The 20,514-nt window shown below is 48.9% G+C and overlaps 1 protein-coding gene across 1 annotated transcript in view; it reads right to left on the bottom strand.

The window, feature by feature from the left end:
- Positions 1-20,514, bottom strand: part of LOC142251602 (caM kinase-like vesicle-associated protein) — a 161,171-nt gene that overhangs the window by 67,511 nt on the left and 73,146 nt on the right. Inside the window, exons 2-3 of the mRNA XM_075324562.1 lie at positions 9,990-10,089; positions 9,768-9,899 (exon numbers count right to left, since the gene is read on the bottom strand). Coding sequence (XP_075180677.1) covers positions 9,768-9,899; positions 9,990-10,084 — 227 coding nt within the window. The 5' untranslated portion in view covers positions 10,085-10,089. The remainder of the gene's footprint in view (positions 1-9,767; positions 9,900-9,989; positions 10,090-20,514) is intronic.

Raw genomic sequence — 20,514 nt, 5'->3', positions numbered from 1 at the left:
TTGTGTTCTCCACTGCTCCCGGCACAGATCCTTGTGTTCTCCACTGCTCCCGGTACAGATCCTTGTGTTCTCCACTGCTCCCGGCACAGATCCTTGTGTTCTCCACTGCTCCCGGTACAGATCCTTGTGTTCTCCACTGCTCCCGGCACAGATCCTTGTGTTCTCCACTGCTCCTGGTACTGATCCTTGTGTTCTCCACTGCTCCCGGCACAGATCCTTGTGTTCTCCACTGCTCCCGGTACAGATCCTTGTGTTCTCCACTGCTCCCGGCACAGATCCTTGTGTTCTCCACTGCTCCCGGTACTGATCCTTGTGTTCTCCACTGCTCCCGGTACAGATCCTTGTGTTCTCCACTGCTCCCGGCACAGATCCTTGTTGTTCTCCACTGCTCCCGGTACTGATCCTTGTGTTCTCCACTGCTCCCGGCACAGATCCTTGTTGTTCTCCACTGCTCCCAGTACTGATCCTTGTGTTCTCCACTGCTCCCGGTACTGATCCTTGTGTTCTCCACTGCTGCCGGTACTGATCCTTGTGTTCTCCACTGCTCCCGGTACTGATCCTTGTGTTCTCCACTGCTCCCAGTACTGATCCTTGTGTTCTCCACTGCTCCCAGCACTGATCCTTGTGTTCTCCACTGCTCCCGGTACTGATCCTTGTGTTCTCCACTGCTGCCGGTACTGATCCTTGTGTTCTCCACTGCTCCCGGTACTGATCCTTGTGTTCTCCACTGCTCCCGGCACAGATCCTTGTGTTCTCCACTGCTCCCGGCACAGATCCTTGTGTTCTCCACTGCTCCCGGCACTGATCCTTGTGTTCTCCACTGCTCCCAGTACTGATCCTTGTGTTCTCCACTGCTCCTGGTACTGATCCTTGTGTTCTCCACTGCTCCCGGTACTGATCCTTGTGTTCTCCACTGCTCCCGGCACAGATCCTTGTGTTCTCCACTGCTCCCGGCACTGATCCTTGTGTTCTCCACTGCTCCCGGTACTGATCCTTGTGTTCTCCACTGCTCCCGGCACAGATCCTTGTGTTCTCCACTGCTCCCGGCACTGATCTTTGTGTTCTCCACTGCTCCCGATACTGATCCTTGTGTTCTCCACTGCTCCCGATACTGATCCTTGTGTTCTCCACTGCTCCCGGTACAGATCCTTGTGTTCTCCACTGCTCCCGGCACAGATCCTTGTGTTCTCCACTGCTCCCGGCACTGATCCTTGTGGTCCCCACTGCTCCCGGTACTGATCCTTGTTGTCCCCACTGCTCCCGGCACTGATCCTTGTGGTCCCCACTGCTCCCGGTACTGATCCTTGTGGTCCCCACTGCTCCCGGCACTGATCCTTGTGGTCCCCACTGCTCCCGGTACTGATCCTTGTGTTCTCCACTGCTCCCGATACTGATCCTTGTGTTCTCCACTGCTCCCGGCACAGATCCTTGTGTTCTCCACTGCTCCCGGCACAGATCCTTGTGTTCTCCACTGCTCCCGGCACTGATCCTTGTGTTCTCCACTGCTCCCGGCACTGATCCTTGTGTTCTCCACTGCTCCCGGCACAGATCCTTGTGTTCTCCACTGCTCCCGGTACTGATCCTTGTGGTCCCCACTGCACCCGGTACTGATCCTTGTGGTCTCCACTGCTCCCGGCACAGATCCTTGTGTTCTCCACTGCTCCCGGCACTGATCCTTGTGGTTCCCACTGCTGCCAGTACAGATCCTTGTTGTGTTGTTCCCACTGCTGCCAGTACAGATCCTTGTGGTTCCCACTGCTGCCAGTACAGATCCTTGTTGTTCCCACTGCTGCCAGTACAGATCCTTGTGGTTCCCACTGCTGCCAGTACAGATCCTTGTTGTCCCCCTCCTGTTGCAGAGCGTTTTGTTCCTCCTATTGCTTCCAGCACTGATCCTTGTGCTCCCCGCTGCTGACATTCGCCCGTTTAGACAATATACCATATACAATGATATATCTTCACTGTAACTCAGGAGTCCTGAATCAGGAGGCTCAGGATGAGCACTGATCCTCATTGTAGACTATGGAAAAAAAAAGTTACGTTTTTGGAAAGTTTCTCTGGCTGCATTAGTTACCTTTTAGATGCCGGAAAATTCACAATTAGAGAATACGCCGATGCATTAAGTGAAAACGTAAACCAGCGAAGCATTTGCGGGCAGGAAAATGGCCGAGATGACCCCCCTCCCCCCCTGAATAGAAAACAGACGACGGGAGCCGGAATAGAGTAAAATATTAATGGGTTTCTAGCTGCTCCGGGTTTGATTGATTACCCTGTTCTGGAGAAATACTTATAAATATGTACAAGTCCTCCGAGAAATTGACCGTAAATTTACTAAAGGCAAAGAAAAAAAAATAGAAAAGTCCTCCGGCGCTCAATTACCCGAAATCCGGACCTCCAACATGATCATTAAAGGCACAGACCTTACTAAGCGCCCGCAGATGGCTCCGCTCTGCGTATATAGTGGACAAAGATTCTGCGCTTTTCCTCTGTTCACACCCAAAGTGTCAAAATTTTGGTTGGTTTGCCATTGAAAAAAAGACGATGATTGCAGCTTTGAGTGTGAATGGAGGAGAAAATAATAAATCAGTAATAATGTACATTAAAGAGTGGAAAAATGGAAATTTTGGGGAACGTTTTGTGCCAACACTTAAATTGTTTCTGGGAAAATTGGCTGCGATTTCCATTTATAATGAAGTCATGGATCTGTAGCGTGACGGACACCAGAAGCGCCCGTGGACTCTATAGACTCATATTGGAGCCTGTCACTGCTACTTGTGGTTCCCACTGCTCCCGGTACAGAGCCTTGTGGTCCCCCTAGTGCTCCCGGTACAGATTCTTGTGGTCCCCCCTAGTGCTCCCGGTACAGATCCTTGTGGTCCCCCTAGTGCACCCGGTACACATCCCTGTGGTCCCCCTAGTGCCCCAGGTACACATCCTTGTGGTCCCCCTTAGTGCTCCCGGTACAGATCCTTGTGGTCCCCCTAGTGCTCCCGGTACAGAGCCTGTCACTTCTACTTGTGGTTCCCACTGCCCCCGGTACAGATCCTTGTGGTCCCCCTAGTGCTCCCGGTACAAATCCTTGTGGTCCCCCTAGTGCCCCCGGTACAGATCCTTGTGGTCCCCCTAGTGCACCCGGTACAAATCCTTGTGGTCCCCCTAGTGCCCCAGGTACACATCCTTGTAGTCCCCCCTAGTGCTCCCGGTACAGATCCTTGTGGTCCCCCTAGTGCTCCCGGTACAGATCCTTGTGGTCCCCCTAGTGCTCCTGGTACAGATCCTTGTGGTCCCCTAGTGCTCCCGGTACAGATCCTTGTGGTCCCCTAGTGCTCCCAGTACAGATCCTTGTGGTCCCCCCTAGTGCTCCCGGTACAGATCCTTGTGGTCCCCCCTAGTGCTCCCGGTACAGATCCTTGTGGTCCCCTAGTTCTCCCGGTACAGATCCTTGTCCCAACTACTCTCAGGACCGATAATTATGGTCCCCACTGCTCCCACCCGGTATAGATCCTTGTGGTCTCTGCTGCTCCCAGTACAGATCCCTGAGGTCCCCACTGCTCCCAGTACAGATCCTTGTGGTCCCCACTGCGCCCAGTACAGATCCTTGTGGTCGCCACTGCTCCCAGTACAGATCCTTGTGGTCCCCACTGCTCCCAGTACTGATTCTTGTGGTCCCCACTGCTCCCAGTACAGATGCCTGAGGTCCCCACTGCTCCCAGTACAGATCCTTGTGGTCCCCACTGCTCCCAGTACAGATCCTTGTGGTCCCCACTGCTCCCAGTACTGATCCTTTTGGCCCCCACTGCTCCGAGTACTGATCTTTGTGGTCCCCCCTGCTCCCAGTACTGATACTCTTTTCATGTGTAACTTTTTCCTAATCCACTGCTCTCTGGAATGATGAATGCAGCTTTGAGTGTGAATGGAGGAGAAAAAAATAATCACTAATAATGTACAATAAATAAGGAATGGAAAAATGGAAATTTTGGGGAACTTTTTGTGCCAACACTTAAATTGTTTCTGGGAAAATTGGCTGCGATTTCCATTTATAATGAAGCCACGGATCAGCAGCGTGACGGACACCAGAAGCGCCCGTGGACCCTATAGACTCATACTGGAGCCTGTCGGATTCCTCTCTGGTGTTTGTGCTTCCAACCACCACGTCCCGGCCAAAATCTGACGGCTGTTAGGAGATTGTTAGACGAGGACGGCCGGGTGATTTCTCCTTTCCTCAATGAGGCATTTAAAAAAAAGAAAAGAAAATAATAATATGAATAAAACGGCTTTCTGCGAGAAGATGGCGGTAACGTTATTAAAGCTAGAAGGCTTATGAGATTCATAGTCACTAAACTCCGGGGACTCCAGTGACTCATTATGATGCAGCCGAGCTTTCTTATTGACCGTAATCCAATCAAGCCCTTATATATTGACTTGAGGAAAATCGAAGATGGTATTTTTTTTTCTTATTTTCTCTCTCTCTCGGCTTACAGTTTATCTTACGGTTACAACCATAAAGGAGAGATCTTAAGCTGAATTTCACCGGGATTGAATCCTATACATCTGATGAAGGGCAAAACAGGCTCTGTCTGGCTGGAACGTCGTCAATATATCTCTTGTAGTTCACAACACTATTCACCTGGCTGGAACATCGTCAATATATATTTTGTAGTTCGCTACACTATTCATCTGGCTGGAACGTCGTCAATATATCTCTTGTAGTTCGCAACACTATTCATCTGGCTGGAACGTCGTCAATATATCTCTTGTAGTTCGCAACACTATTCATCTGGCTGGAACATCGTCAATATATATTTTGTAGTTCGCTACACTATTCATCTGGCTGGAATGTCGTCAATATATATTTTGTAGTTTGCTACACTATTCATCTGGCTGGAACGTCGTCAATATATATTTTGTAGTTCGCTACACTATTCATCTGGCTGGAATGTCGTCAATAAATATTTTGTAGTTCGCTACACTATTCATCTGGCTGGAATGTCGTCAATATATATTTTGTAGTTCGCTACACTATTCATCTGGCTGGAACGTCATCAATATATCTCTTGTAGTTCGCAACACTATTCATCTGGCTGGAACGTCGTCAATATATCTCTTGTAGTTCGCTACAATATTGCATACATGGTTCTAAACTATGTATTGTACTTTTTGCAAAATGTGAGCCTATGGATACACATAGGAGGCATGCCTTTTTTGTTAAAAGGGTCTCCTGAATATAAGCTAAGACCCCATCAATCTGCAAAAAAAATTGACAACAAGTGTTCAATTTTCCATCAGGAGAAACCACACACTGCACATTAGCCATTAAAATCAATAGGCTGTCTGTGTGATGTACAGATGTGTCGGGTCCTCCGGAGACAGACACCTTTGTAGCCTCCGCTGATACGAAGAGCATTTAAAAATGGTTTTCTAAACCACTTATGCCTAAATCACTTGTTAAAGTGCACATGGGTGAATAGGTATTGATTGACTTATATGTCAGGGGCATAGCTTGGGGGAGGGCAGCGAGGCTGACCATACAAATTAGACAGCTGTCGGCCAGCTCTCATACACAGGAATGGAAGAACGATAGGGAGCACCTACATACATTCAGAAATGAAAGGATAATAGGGAGCACCTACATACATTCAGGAATGGAAGGACAATAGGGAGCACCTACATACATTCAGGAATAGAGGGACAATAGGGAGCAGCTACATACATTCAGGAATGGAAGGACAATAGGGAGCACCTACATGCATTCAGGAATGGAAGGACAATAGGGAGCACCTACATACATTCAGGAATAGAAGGACAATAGGGAGCACCCACATACATTCAGGAATGGAAGGACAATAGGGAGCACCTACATACATTCAGGAATGGAAGGACAACAGGGAGCACCTACATGCATTCAGGAATGGAATGACAATAGGGAGCACCCACATACATTCAGGAATAGAGGGACAATAGGGAGCAGCTACATACATTCAGGAATGGAATGACAATAGGGATCACCCACATACATTCAGGAATGGAAGGACAATAGGGAGCACCTACATGCATTCAGGAATAGAAGGACAATAGGGAACACCTACATACATTCAGGAATGGAAGGACAATAGGGAGCACCTACATGCATTCAGGAATAGAAGGACAATAGGGAGCACCTACATGCAACCAGGAATGGAAGGACATAGGGAGCACCTACATGCATTCAGGAATGGAAGGACATAGGGAGCACCTACATGCAACCAGGAATGGAAGGACAATAGGGAGCACCTACATGGATTCAGGAATGGAAGGACAATAGGGAGTACCTACATGCATTCAGGAATAGAAGGACAATAGGGAGCACCTACATGCATTCAGGAATGGAAGGACAATAGGGAGGACCTACATGGATTCAGGAATGGAAGGACAATAGGGAGCACCTACATGCATTCAGGAATGGAAGGACAATAGGGATCACCTACATACATTCAGGAATGGAAGGACAATAGGGAGCACTTACATACATTCAGGAATGGAAGGACAATAGGGAGCATCTACATGCATTCAGGAATAGAAGGACAATAGGGAGCATCTACATGCATTCAGGAATAGAAGGACAATAGGGAGCACCTACATGCATTCAGGAATGGAAGGACAATAGGGAGCACTTGCATACATTCAGGAATGGAAGGACAATAGGGAGCATCTACATGCATTCAGGAATGGAAGGACAATAGGGATCACCTACATACATTCAGGAATAGAAGGACAATAGGGAGCACCTACATACATTCAGGAATGGAAGGATAATAGGGAGCATCTACATGCATTCAGGAATGGAAGGACAATAGGGAGCACCTACATGCAACCAGGAATGGAAGGACAACAGGGAGCATCTACATGCATTCAGGAATGGAAGGACAATAGGGATCACCTACATACATTCAGGAATAGAAGGACAATAGGGAGCACCTACATACATTCAGGAATGGAAGGACAATAGGGAGCATCTACATGCATTCAGGAATAGAGTGACAATAGGGAGCACCTACATGCATTCAGGAATAGAGGGACAATAAGGAGCACCTACATGCATTCAGGAATAGAGTGACAATAGGGAGCACCTACATACATTCAGGAATAGAGGGACAATAAGGAGCACCTACATGCATTCAGGAATAGAGTGACAATAGGGAGCACCTACATGCATTCAGGAATAGAGGGACAATAGGGAGCACCTACATGCATTCAGGAATGGAAGGACAATAGGGAGCACTTACATACATTCAGGAATGGAAGGACAATAGGGAGCATCTACATGCATTCAGGAATGGAAGGACAATAGGGATCACCTACATACATTCAGGAATGGAAGGACAATAGGGAGCAGCTACATGCATTCAGGAATAGAGTGACAATAGGGAGCACCTACATACATTCAGGAATAGAGGGACAATAAGGAGCACCTACATGCATTCAGGAATAGAGTGACAATAGGGAGCACCTACATACATTCAGGAATAGAGGGACAATAAGGAGCACCTACATGCATTCAGGAATAGAGTGACAATAGGGAGCACCTACATGCATTCAGGAATAGAGGGACAATAGGGAGCACCTACATGCATTCAGGAATGGAAGGACAATAGGGAGCACTTACATACATTCAGGAATGGAAGGACAATAGGGAGCATCTACATGCATTCAGGAATGGAAGGACAATAGGGATCACCTACATACATTCAGGAATAGAAGGACAATAGGGAGCACCTACATACATTCAGGAATGGAAGGACAATAGGGAGCAGCTACATGCATTCAGGAATAGAGTGACAATAGGGAGCTCCTACATACATTCAGGAATAGAGGGACAATAGGGAGCAGCTACATGCATTCAGGAATAGAGTGACAATAGGGAGCACCTACATACATTCAGGAATAGAGGGACAATAAGGAGCACCTACATGCATTCAGGAATAGAGTGACAATAGGGAGCACCTACATACATTCAGGAATAGAGGGACAATAGGGAGCACCTACATGCATTCAGGAATAGAGGGACAATAGGGAGCACCTACATGCATTCAGGAATGGAAGGACAATAGGGAGCACCTACATGCATTCAGGAATAGAGGGACAATAAGCAGCACCTACATGCATTCAGGAATAGAGGGACAATAAGCAGCACCTACATGCATTTAGGAATAGAGGGACAATAAGCAGCACCTACATGCATTTAGGAATAGAGGGACAATAAGCAGCACCTACATGCATTCAGGAATAGAAGGACAATAGGGAGCACCCACATACATTAGATGATTGAATGATCCCCATGGAATCGACAGATTCAGACATTTTATCTGGGCATAGGGAGCCTGTCACACGATATCAGACGGTGTTCACACCACAGACTCTGATACGCCACACTACGGTTTCTCTGGTGCTTCTGAGTTGCACAGACAGGCTCGGGTGTGCTCATTAGTGATCGGTCTAGCAAGAGTTAATCTCTGCTAACTTGCTGGTTAGGGTATGGTTCCATCGGAAGCGATATGTTATTGACCCTCTGCTGCGAGCGTCACGCGACTGTGATGTGATCTTGCAATCTTATCACAGCTGTGGAGAAGAGGGAGGGAGCACTTTCTCCCATCTCCTCCGCAGCCTGTCTCTGCGTACATCGCACTGCTGTCGGATGACATACGAACGCAGTGCAATGTTTCACACGCTCCCATAGACTTGTATGGGGGTGCGTGAGCCGAGAATCGCTGCCAAACGTAGCGTGCTGCGATTCATTTCTCAGGCCAATATGGCATGAGAAATCAATCGCAGGTGGACACTGCCCCATAGTTTTGCACTGGTGCACGTGCAGTCTGATGTTTAAAATGTTTAACACTAGAAGTCCCAGAAATTTCGAGCTCCCCCCTGAAGTCCCAAAAGAGGGTCAAATGACCCTTAGTCCAAACTGTAATTAAGGCCATTACTGTCGCACCACAGGAGGTTTGAAAACAACAACCTCCTGTGGTGCGACAGTAATGGCCTGAATTACAGAACAAAAGATGGCGATTATAGGATGTTAGCTAAAATCCTTCAGGTCATTCACACCTGTCTCTGGGTTCCACAGGTAGAAATGTTAAATGACCCCTCTCTGGGACTTCTAGTGTTAAGTGGAACCATACCCTTACCTCTAGGATCACGTTTTGGAATATGAATCACAATCACTCCCCGCCTTTTTAAGATGGTGGAAACTGTCTTTCCATGCCGACTATAGCTTGTGCTACACTGGTCTGTGTGCTATTGTGATCCAATAACTGGTGATTTGTTGAGAGCTGCTTCGTCTGCTTTAGTAACCCTCTCCCCGTCTGGTTATTTCCTCCCTGCTCTTTATTTTTTCCTTATCACCTATTGTTTTATACCTCCGTGCGTGCTTGCTGGGTGATAGAGCTTTGGTTTCCCCGCTTGTCTCTTTTTGTGGGTTGTACCACTTCTTTCCTGGGAGAGGGTGTATTAGATCAGGGTAAGGGTGGTGGCCCAGACTTCTTCACCATACAAGGTATCTCTGGGATAAGGGATAGCTAGCCTGAGGGTCATTCTAGGAACCTCGGTCCCCTATTAACCCTGACAACTCCATCACAGTGCCTTTAGGACGTCAGATCTGTCCTGGTAAGACTTGGTGAGGGTATTTCAGACAACCCCAGACTCCCATCAGATCACGGAGATACGCTGGAGCCTTTAAAGCGGAGGCTAAAAAGCAAACAAAGAAGATCACCATTACACAGCCGTCTACTTACATCTTCAGTATCATTATCTCGTTCTTTGCCGCTCTCCGGACTTTTCGGCCATCTTTTTTCAGGAACTTTTTACAGACGTAGACGCGGTCCGTCTGCATCTCTCGGGCGAGGCAGATCTCACAAAACTCCTTCCTATTAAAGCACAGGTAGTTACAGTGAATGGACAACGCTAAATCTGCCCAACAGAAGGGACGACAGTTGCCGAAAAGCGTCCATACTCACGCGCAGAGGAGCTGGCCGATCTCATACTTGTCTGTGATATCCGAGAAACAGTTATATGTTTTCTCATTGCGGACACTGATACATCCAAAAGGCATGGCCGCTGTAAGAGACAGGACACAGCGTGAGGGGGGGGACAGATAATGCACACACTGCCAAGACTGCACTCATATACATGGTCAAGACGGACAGTAAACTGATGTAGTGCATTGATGCAGGCCAGATCCAAAAGATCCGGACAGCTGCTGAGCAGCACTTGTATGCAGAGCTTGTAAGTGCTGCGCTCCACGGCTAGGACTCTGGTCACCGCTGATAAGAATGCAGAGGTGGCCGATCTAGACAAAGAGCGCAGCACCTCCAAGAGCTGCTCTAAAGATGGCTGGATGTGGCCTGTGTCAGTGCTCCTCTGATGCTGCAAAGGCAAAGCTAGCTCTGATAACAGCATGGGAGAACAAAAAGACAAAGGATGGACCGGTGCATGGCAGAACACAAAGGATGGACCGGTGCATGGGGGAACACAAAGACAAAGGATGGACCGTGCATGGGGGAACACAAAGACAAAGGATGGACTGATGCATGGGAGAACACAAAGACAAAGGATGGACTGATGCATGGGAGAACACAAAGACAAAGGATGGACCGGTGCATGGGAGAACACAAAGACAAAGGATGGACTGATGCATGGGAGAACACAAAGACAAAGGATGGACCGGTGCATGGGGGAACACAAAGGATGGACCGGTGCATGGGGGAACACAAAGACAAAGGATGGACCGGTGCATGGGGGAACACAAAGGATGGACCAGTGCATGGGGGAACACAAAGACAAAGGATGGACCGGTGCATGGGGGAACACAAAGGATGGACCGGTGCATGGGAGAACACCTAGAATGGACCGATGCATGGGAGAACACCTAGGATGGAGTGATGCATGGGGGAACACAAAGGATGGACCGGTGCATGGGAGAATAAAGGATGGAGAGGTGCATGAGAGATCACAAAGGATGGACCGTTGCATGAGAGAACACCTAGGATGGAAGAACACAAAGACAATTGGCGGACCGATGCATGGGAGAACACTAAGGATGGACCAGTGCATGGGAGAACACAAAGGATGGACCGGCGCCTGGGTGAGAACACAAAGGATGGACCGGCGCCTGGGTGAGAACACAAAGGATGGACTGGTGCATGGCGGAACACAAAGGATGGACCGGTGCATGGGAGAACACCTAGAATGGACCGATGCATGGGAGAACACCTAGGATGAACCAGTGCATGTGAGAAAAAGACAAAGGATGGACCGGTGCATGGCAGAACACAAAGGATGGATCGGTGCATGGGAGAACACCTAGGATGGAGTGATGCATGGGAGAACACCAAGGATGGACCGGTGCATGGCAGAACACAAAGGATAGACCAATACATGGGAGAACACAAAGGATGGAGTGATGCATGGAGGAACACAAAGGATGGACCGGTGCATGGGAGAACACCTAGGATGGACCAGTGCATGTGAGAAAAAGACAAAGGATGGACCGGTGCATGGGAGAATAAAGGATGGAGAGGTGCATGAGAGATCACAAAGGATGGACCGTTGCATGAGAGAACACCTAGGATGGAAGAACACAAAGACAATTGGCGGACCGATGCATGGGAGAACACTAAGGATGGACCCGTGCATGGGAAAACACAAAGGATGGACCGGCGCCTGGGTGAGAACACAAAAGATGGACCGGCGCCTGGGTGAGAACACAAAGGATGGACTGGTGCATGGCGGAACACAAAGGATGGACCGGTTCATGGCGGAACACAAAGGATGGATCGGTTCATGGCGGAACACAAAGGATGGATCGGTTCATGGCGGAACACAAAGGATGGACCAGTGCATGGGAGAACACAAAGGATGGATCGGTTCATGGCAGAACACAAAGGATGGACCGATGCATGGGAGAACACAAAGGATGGATCAGTGCATGGGAGAACACAAAGGATGGACCGGTGCATGGCAGAACACAAAGGATGGAGCGGTGCATGCTAAGGCTGCTTTCACAGATCAGTTTTTTGGCATCAGGCACGATCTGGCGAAAAAAACTGATGTGACGGATCCAGCGAAAAAACGGATCAGTTTCTTCAGTTTTTTGACCGATCCGATGTGATTCTGAGCATGAATAAGGAATTTAGATCAGCTCGCCACTCCAAAGCAGGGGTCTCCAACATCTGCTCCGGTGCAAGGAACAAGTGGTTTGGCTTCCACAGCTGAGTAATCAGCCACATCAAGAGGAGGAGGAGAGAAGATCCAGCACCGACGTAATAAAAAAAACTTTACTAAAAATTCATAAAAAAGGTAATTCCAACCAAGTGCAGAATATATTTACGCTTGACGCGTTTCGGAGAAAGTAGATTCATGTTGCTTATGAATAAGGAGTCTACTTTCTCCGAAACGCGTCAAGCATAAATATATTCTGCACTTGGTTGGAATTACCTTTTTTATGAATTTTGAATAAAGAATTTTTTTTTACGTCGGTGCTGGATCTTCTCCCCTCCCCTCCTCCTCTTGACGTGACTGATTCTGAGCATGCTCAGTTAAAAAAAACGGATGCGGCGGCCGGATCCGGTTTTTTGCCGCATTATGCCGGATCTGGGGTCTATAGGCTTCCATTATAAAACATGCTGTACGGCGCCGGATCAGGCGCGATCCGTTTTTTTTTGCGGGACACAAAAACGTTCACTTTAACGTTTCATCCGACCACCGGGCAAGTAAATTCCGGCAAAAAACTGATGAAACGCAAGGCAATCCGGCACTAATGAAAGTCTATGGGGGGGGAAAACGGATCCGGCGGCAACAGACGCCGGATCCGTTTTTTCATGTTTTTGCCGGATTGTGCCTGATAGCGGCCTTAGTATACCGGAAGGTGGGAGGCAGAGGAGGGATGATGTTATAAACCCCTGTAAAGGGCATTTATTCATGAAACAGACCCCTTTAATAAATGAGGGCTTCCCGAGGGTGCGCGGATAGTGAAGGCGCTGGTGGAAATGTTCAGACATCATCAGTGGTACTGAGACTTTATACATCCAATGAGAATGTAACACAAAGCGTGGCGCGACGTCCCGCCACTTCTGATGTGAGCTCCTGTCTGATCAATCAGGGATGGGCAGATGTGAGCGCGCAGCACAATCCTTATCAAAGTCCCAGCACTTACAAAACGCCACTTTCTACCGACTGATGCCCATTAAAATCCAGCCCGGAGATATCTCTTCCTGGTATAAAAAGTTGTCATTAAAAATGTATATATGATATCAAAAAGACGGATAACTGTGATCATAATGAGCCCCGAGTAACTGATCCTACATGTTCTGTTACTCTGCCCTAATCATATCAAAGGGCACCGGAACTGCAGATCGGGCTCGATTTAAAGGGACAGACTATCTAGAAACACTAATGGCACATTACAAGGGTGGTATTGGTTTAGAAATAAGTGTACTAGCCTTTCTTGTATTAGATTTATACAGTCACCACTAGGGGGAGCTCACTACATCCAAATTCATACAGTTACCACTAGGGGGAGCTTACTACATACAGATTTATACAGCCACCACTAGAGGGAGCTCACTACATACAGATCTATACAGCCACCACTAGAGGGAGCTCACTACATACAGATTTATACAGCCACCACTAGAGGGAACTCACTACATACAGATTTATACAGCCACCACTAGAGGGAGCTCACTACATACAGATTTATACAGCCACCACTAGAGGGAGCTCACTACATACAGATTTATACAGCCAACACTAGAGAGAGCTCACTACATACAGATTTATACAGCCACCACTAGAGAGAGCTCACTACATACAGATTTATACAGCCACCACTAGAGAGAGCTCACTACATATAGATTTATACAGCCACCACTAGAGAGAGCTCACTACATACAGATTTATATAGCCACCACTAGAGGGAACGCACTACATACAGATTTATACAGCCACCACTAGAGGGAGCTCACTACATACAGATTTATACAGCCACCACTAGAGAGAGCTCACTACATACAGATTTATACAGCCACCACTAGTGGGTGCTCACTACATTCAGATTTATACAGCCACCACTAGAGGGAGCTCACTACATACAGATTTATACAGCCACCACTAGAGGGAGCTCACTACATACAGATTTATACAGCCACCACTAGAGGGAGCTCTCTACATACAGATTTATACATCCACCACTAGAGGGAGCTCACTACTTACAGATTTATATAGCCACCACTAGAGGGAGCTCACTACATACAGATTTATACAGCCACCACTAGAGGGAGCTCACTACATACAGATTTATACAGTCACCCCTAGAGGGAGCTCTCTACATACAGATTTATACATCCACCACTAGAGGGAGCTCACTACATACAGATTTATACAGCCACCACTAGAGGGAGCTCACTACATACAGATTTATACAGCCACCACTAGAGGGAGCTCTCTACATACAGATTTATACATCCACCACTAGAGGGAGCTCACTACTTACAGATTTATATAGCCACCACTAGAGGGAGCTCACTACATACAGATTTATACAGCCACCACTAGAGGGAGCTCACTACATACAGATTTATACAGTCACCCCTAGAGGGAACTCACTACATACAGATTTATACAGCCACCACTAGAGGGAGCTCACTACATACAGATTTATACAGCCACCACTAGAGGGAGCTCACTACTTACAGATTTATATAGCCACCACTAGAGGGAGCTCACTACATATTAAATTAAATACAATTTAAAGGTCATTTAAATAAAAGCGCTATATAAATGAATAAATATTATATTATTATTATTATTATTATTATTAATATTAAGTGCTGTGGGTGTGACTGAGCCTTTCCCGAGCCTCTGCCCCCTGTGGTTGGTTTGTCGCCCCACACTATCCTCTGGAGTGGGCAGACGTAGCATGTTTCATAGGGAAATATCGCAACCATATGACCCATTATCCATACGGGTATGTAAGGGACAACGCTTGTAAAGCTGATTTATGTGCCCGAGCATCAGTTTCCATGATTGTTACTGCTGCTCCAAATCTGGTGCTGTAACCTGAGCTTTGTAGGGCGTCAATGTGAGCAAGTGAGGAACAGATGGACCCAATACAGATCACTGCACATACTGTACACATCTTGCTCGATGCTGTCACTGCACACATGTGATGTGCCCTATCCCGACGCCGCCGCACGCAGGCTGTTCTACAAAGACACGGCTGACATGGTTTCCTTTTAACCAACATTTCTACATCCATTAGTTCACAAGTGAAGAATCAGACCCCCATGACTTTCTCAGATCATGGGCGCCAAAATAATACCGCCATACAGTGCATAAAACACTCAGTATTGAGATAACGGTACTGCCCATGACACAGGGGTGGAGGCTCGTCCTTGTATTTTGCTCCAGTTAACCAGATACATTAAGAGGCTAATTTATCCGCACCTTTTCTATCAGAGGGAGACGGTTTTATCCATATAATTGATGAAATTGTTGAAAATCAGTCTAACATGAAACGCGTCTGTGAGCGGCGTAGCCTCTAATTAAATCAGAGAACGCTCACAGTCACACGAAATACACAGCAATTACACCTGCAGCCAGAAGTCTCCTTCTGGGGGACAAAAAGGAGACGTAAAAGCAATTAGAGTGGAATGCTTGGAATGGGAAGAGACTTGTATAAGTGTATAATGATATATATCGGGGGGGGGGGGGGCACATGTATGTAGAGTAACGAGCGGCGTCCAGATATCAAGCACCCGAGAATCAGAAATGACCGGACCAAAAGTAATATGCACATACAGTATATCACAAAAGTGAAAATGGCCAAATTGCGCCCTTGGTGTGCATATTTTGTGTGGCCACCATTACTTTCCAGCACGGCCGTAAGTCTCTTGGGCCTGGAGGTCACAGGAGCCGCTGGTGACGACATCCCGGAGCTGGTGGATGTTACAGACCTTGCGCTTCTCCACCTTGTGTTTGATGCTCCATAGGGTTTAGGTCTGGAGACGCTCGGCCGCTCCAGCACCTTTACCCTCAGTTTCTTTACTGACGCAGTGGTGGTCTTGGAACGTTTAAGGTTGTTATAATGTTGGAATATGAAGGGAGGGGATCCTGCTCTACTTCAGTATGTCACAGGACATGATGGCATTCATGGTTCCCTCAATAGACTGTAGCTCCAAACAATGACCCTCCACCACCATGCCTGACTGTAGGCAGGACATACCTGTCTTTTTCCTCCTCACCTGGAGCCGCTGCACACACTGAAACAATCTGACCCAAATAAGTTTATCTTGGTCTCATCAGACACAGGACGGTTCCAGTAATCCATCTCCTTAGTCTGCTTGGCTTCAGCAAATGGTTTGTGGCTTTCTTGTGCATCATCCTTAGAAGAAGCTTCCTTCTGGGACGACAGCCATGCAGACCAATATTATGATTTGTGCGACGTATGGTCTGATCACTGACAGGCAGACCCTTCACCCCTGTAACCTCTGCAGTGTGTGGTGTATGATTTGAGCACTCACAGGCGGACCCCCCACCCCTGTAACCTCTGCATTGTGCGTTGTATGGCCCAAACACTGACAGGTGGACCCCCGACCCCTGTAACCTCTGCAGTGTGTGACGTATGGTCTGAGCACTGACAGGTGGACCCCCGACCCCTGTAACACTGCTGGCAGTACTCATATATCTATCCTGAAAAGATGACCTCTGGATAGGATGCTGGACACAAGCACTCAACTTCTTTGGTCGACCATGGTGAGGCCTGTTCTGAGTGAATCCTATCCTGTTATACCTCTGTATGGTCTTGGCCAGCATGCTGCAGCTCAGGCTCAGGGTGGTGGCAATCAATTTATAGCCTTGGCCATCACTATACACCTGACTTTATCTCTCTGGTCACTATGCGCGCCGCCCGTCCTCTCCGGTCACTACACACACGGCCCGTCCTCTTTGGTCACTACACACACGGCTCGTCCTCTTTGGTCACTACACACACGGCTCGTCCTCTTTGGTCACTACACACACGGCTCGTCCTCTTTGGTCACTACACACACGGCCCGTCCTCTCCAGTCACTACACACACGGCCCGTCCTCTCCTGTCACTACACACACGGCCCGTCCTCTCCTGTCACTACACACACGGCCCGTCCTCTCCTGTCACTACACACACGGCCCGTTCTCTCCGGTCACTACACACACGGCCCGTTCTCTCCGGTCACTACACACACGGCCCGTCCTCTACGGTCACTACACACACGGCCCGTCCTCTCCAGTCACTACACACACGGCCCGTCCTCTATGGTCACTACACACACGGCCCGTCCTCTATGGTCACTACACACACGGCCCGTCCTCTCCGGTCACTACACACACGGCCCGTCCTCTCCAGTCACTACACACACGGCCCGTCCTCTCCAGTCACTACACACACGGCCCGTCCTCTCCGGTCACTACACACACGGCCCGTCCTCTCTGGTCACTACACACACGGCCCGTCCTCTCTGGTCACTACACGCACGGCCCGTCCTCTCCAGTCACTACACACACGGCCCGACCTCTACGGTCACTACACACACGGCCCGTCCTCTCTGGTCACTACACGCACGGCCCGTCCTCTCCGGTCACTACACGCACGGCCCGTCCTCTCCGGTCACTACACGCACGGCCCGTCCTCTCCGGTCACTACACACACGGCCCGTCCTCTCCGGTCACTACACGCACGGCCCGACCTCTACGGTCACTACACACGGCCCGTCCTCTCCAGTCACTACACACACGGCCTGTCCTCTACGGTCACTACACACACGGCCCGTCCTCTCCAGTCACTACACACACGGCCCGTCCTCTCCAGTCACTACACACACAGCCCGTCCTCTCCAGTCACTACACACACGGCCTGTCCTCTACGGTCACTACACACACGGCCCGTCCTCTCCAGTCACTACACACACGGCCCGTCCTCTCCGGTCACTACACACACGGCCCGTCCTCTCCGGTCACTACACACACGGCCCGACCTCTCCGGTCACTACACACACGGCCCGTCCTCTCCGGTCACTACACACACGGCCTGTCCTCTACGGTCACTATGCGCGCCGCCTGTCTTCTCCGGTCACTACACACTACGCCTGTATACTCCTCTCCTCTTTATGACTCGCCCGTCCTCGGCGCTGTACTTCCTACCTAGTAGCTGATGCACAATTAATGCCGCTAGACAGACATGTGCATAAATAAACACATTTAAACATTTACAAACACGCAGCTCCGCACATGCTGGCATTGCTTTCTTGCCATCTGCCCTGGCAGCTTCTGAGGAGCTGAAAGAGGAGGAGGATAGGGCTGACATTGCTGTGCGCTCCAGGGAGGAGATGGAAGATGCTAAGAGTGACCCAGAGGAAGGAGCTTAGAAGCTCAGCCAACAGTATCACACATCATGGGCTTAGATACCGCGGCTCAGCAGACTGTATCATACAGTATCACACATCATGGGCTTAGATACCGCGGCTCAGCAGACTGTATCATACAGTATCACACATCATGGGCTTAGATACCGCGGCTCAGCAGACTGTATCATACAGTATCACACATCATGGGCTTAGATACCGCGGCTCAGCAGACTGTATCATACAGTATCACACATCATAGGCTTAGATACTGCGGCTCAGCAGACTGTATCATAAAAGTATCACACATCATGGGCTTAGATACAGCGGCTCAGCAGACTATCATACAGTATCACACATCATGGGCTTAGATACCGCGGCTCAGCAGACTGTATCATACAGTATCACACATCATAGGCTTAGATACCGCGGCTCAGCAGACTGTATCATACAGTATCACACATCATGGGCTTAGATACAGCGGCTCAGCAGACTGTATCATACAGTATCACACATCATGGGCTTAGATACAGCGGCTCAGCAGACTGTATCATACAGTATCACACATTGTGGGCTTAGATACCGCGGCTCAGCAGACTGTATCATACAGTATCACACATCATGGGCTTAGATACCGCGGCTCAGCAGACTGTATCATACAGTATCACACATCATGGGCTTAGATACCGCGGCTCAGCAGACTGTATCATACAGTATCACACATCATGGGCTTAGATACCGCGGCTCAGCAGACTATCATACAGTATCACACATCATGGGCTTAGATACAGCGGCTCAGCAGACTGTATCATACAGTATCACACATCATGGGCTTAGATACTGCGGTTCAGCAGACTGTATCATACAGTATCACACATCATGGGCTTAGATACCGCGGCTCAGCAGACTGTATCATACAGTATCACACATCATGGGCTTAGATACCGCGGCTCAGCAGACTGTATCATACAGTATCACACATGATACAGCGTCTTGCTCGGTGCACGGGCTCCTGATCCCCCCAATCACGGATCCCCCATTATAAGATCATCCAGTTACGCAATGTTTCCAATTTGCAGTAAAGGGAGTGATTTATCCGCGCTGCAATCTCCGGTTTATAGTTTTCATTTCTCCGCGCTCCCGTCACTACAGATGTCAGCGGCGCCAATAAATCCTGAGCGACGCGTGCACATTCTCCTCCGCGGCGTTTATTACCGCCGCTGCTTTATTTACTAGGTTTTATTGGTGATTTAGGTCAGAAAGAAACGTCCAGATCAGATGATGAAAAATTAACCGAGAACTGCAAGTTAAATCCGGAGCTGAACATTAGTGTAATGGGGGCAGCGTGCACTGTTATGGGGGCAGCGTGCACTGTTATGGGGGCAGCGTGCACTGTTATGGGGGCAGCGTGCGCTCTTATGGGGCAGTGTGCACTGTTATGGGGGCAGTGTGCACTGTTATGGGGGCAGCGTGCACTATTATGGAAGCAGCGTGCACTATTATGGAAGCAGCGTGCACTATTATGGAAGCAGCGTGCACTATTATGGGGGCAGCATGCACTGTTATGGGGGCAGCGTGCACTATTATGGAAGCAGCGTGCACTATTATGGAAGCAGCGTGCACTATTATGGGGGCAGCGTGCACTGTTATGGGGGCAGCGTACGCTCTTATGGGGGCAGCATGCGCTCTTATGGGGCAGTGTGCACTGTTATGGGGGCAGTGTGCACTGTTATGGGGCAGCATGCACTATTATGGAAGCAGCGTGCACTATTATGGGGGCAGCATGCACTGTTATGGGGGCAGCGTGAACTATTATGAGGGCAGCGTGAACTATTATGGGGGCAGCGTGAACTATTATGGGGGCAGCGTGAACTATTATGGGGGCAGCGTGCACTATTATGGGGGCAGCGTGCACTGTTATGGGGGCAGCGTGCACTGTTATGGGGGCAGCGTGCACTATTATGGGGGCAGCATGCACTGTTATGGGGGCAGCGTGCACTGTTATGGGGCAGCGTGCACTATTATGGGGGCAGCGTGCACTATTATGGGGGCAGCGTGCACTATTATGGGGGCAGCGTGCACTGTTATGAGGGCAGCGTGCACT

This window comes from Anomaloglossus baeobatrachus, chromosome 9 (assembly GCF_048569485.1).
Source record: "Anomaloglossus baeobatrachus isolate aAnoBae1 chromosome 9, aAnoBae1.hap1, whole genome shotgun sequence".
NCBI lineage: Eukaryota > Metazoa > Chordata > Amphibia > Anura > Aromobatidae > Anomaloglossus > Anomaloglossus baeobatrachus.
The sequence above is the reverse complement of the archived record's forward strand: the minus strand, read 5'-3'. Positions and strand labels throughout refer to the sequence as shown.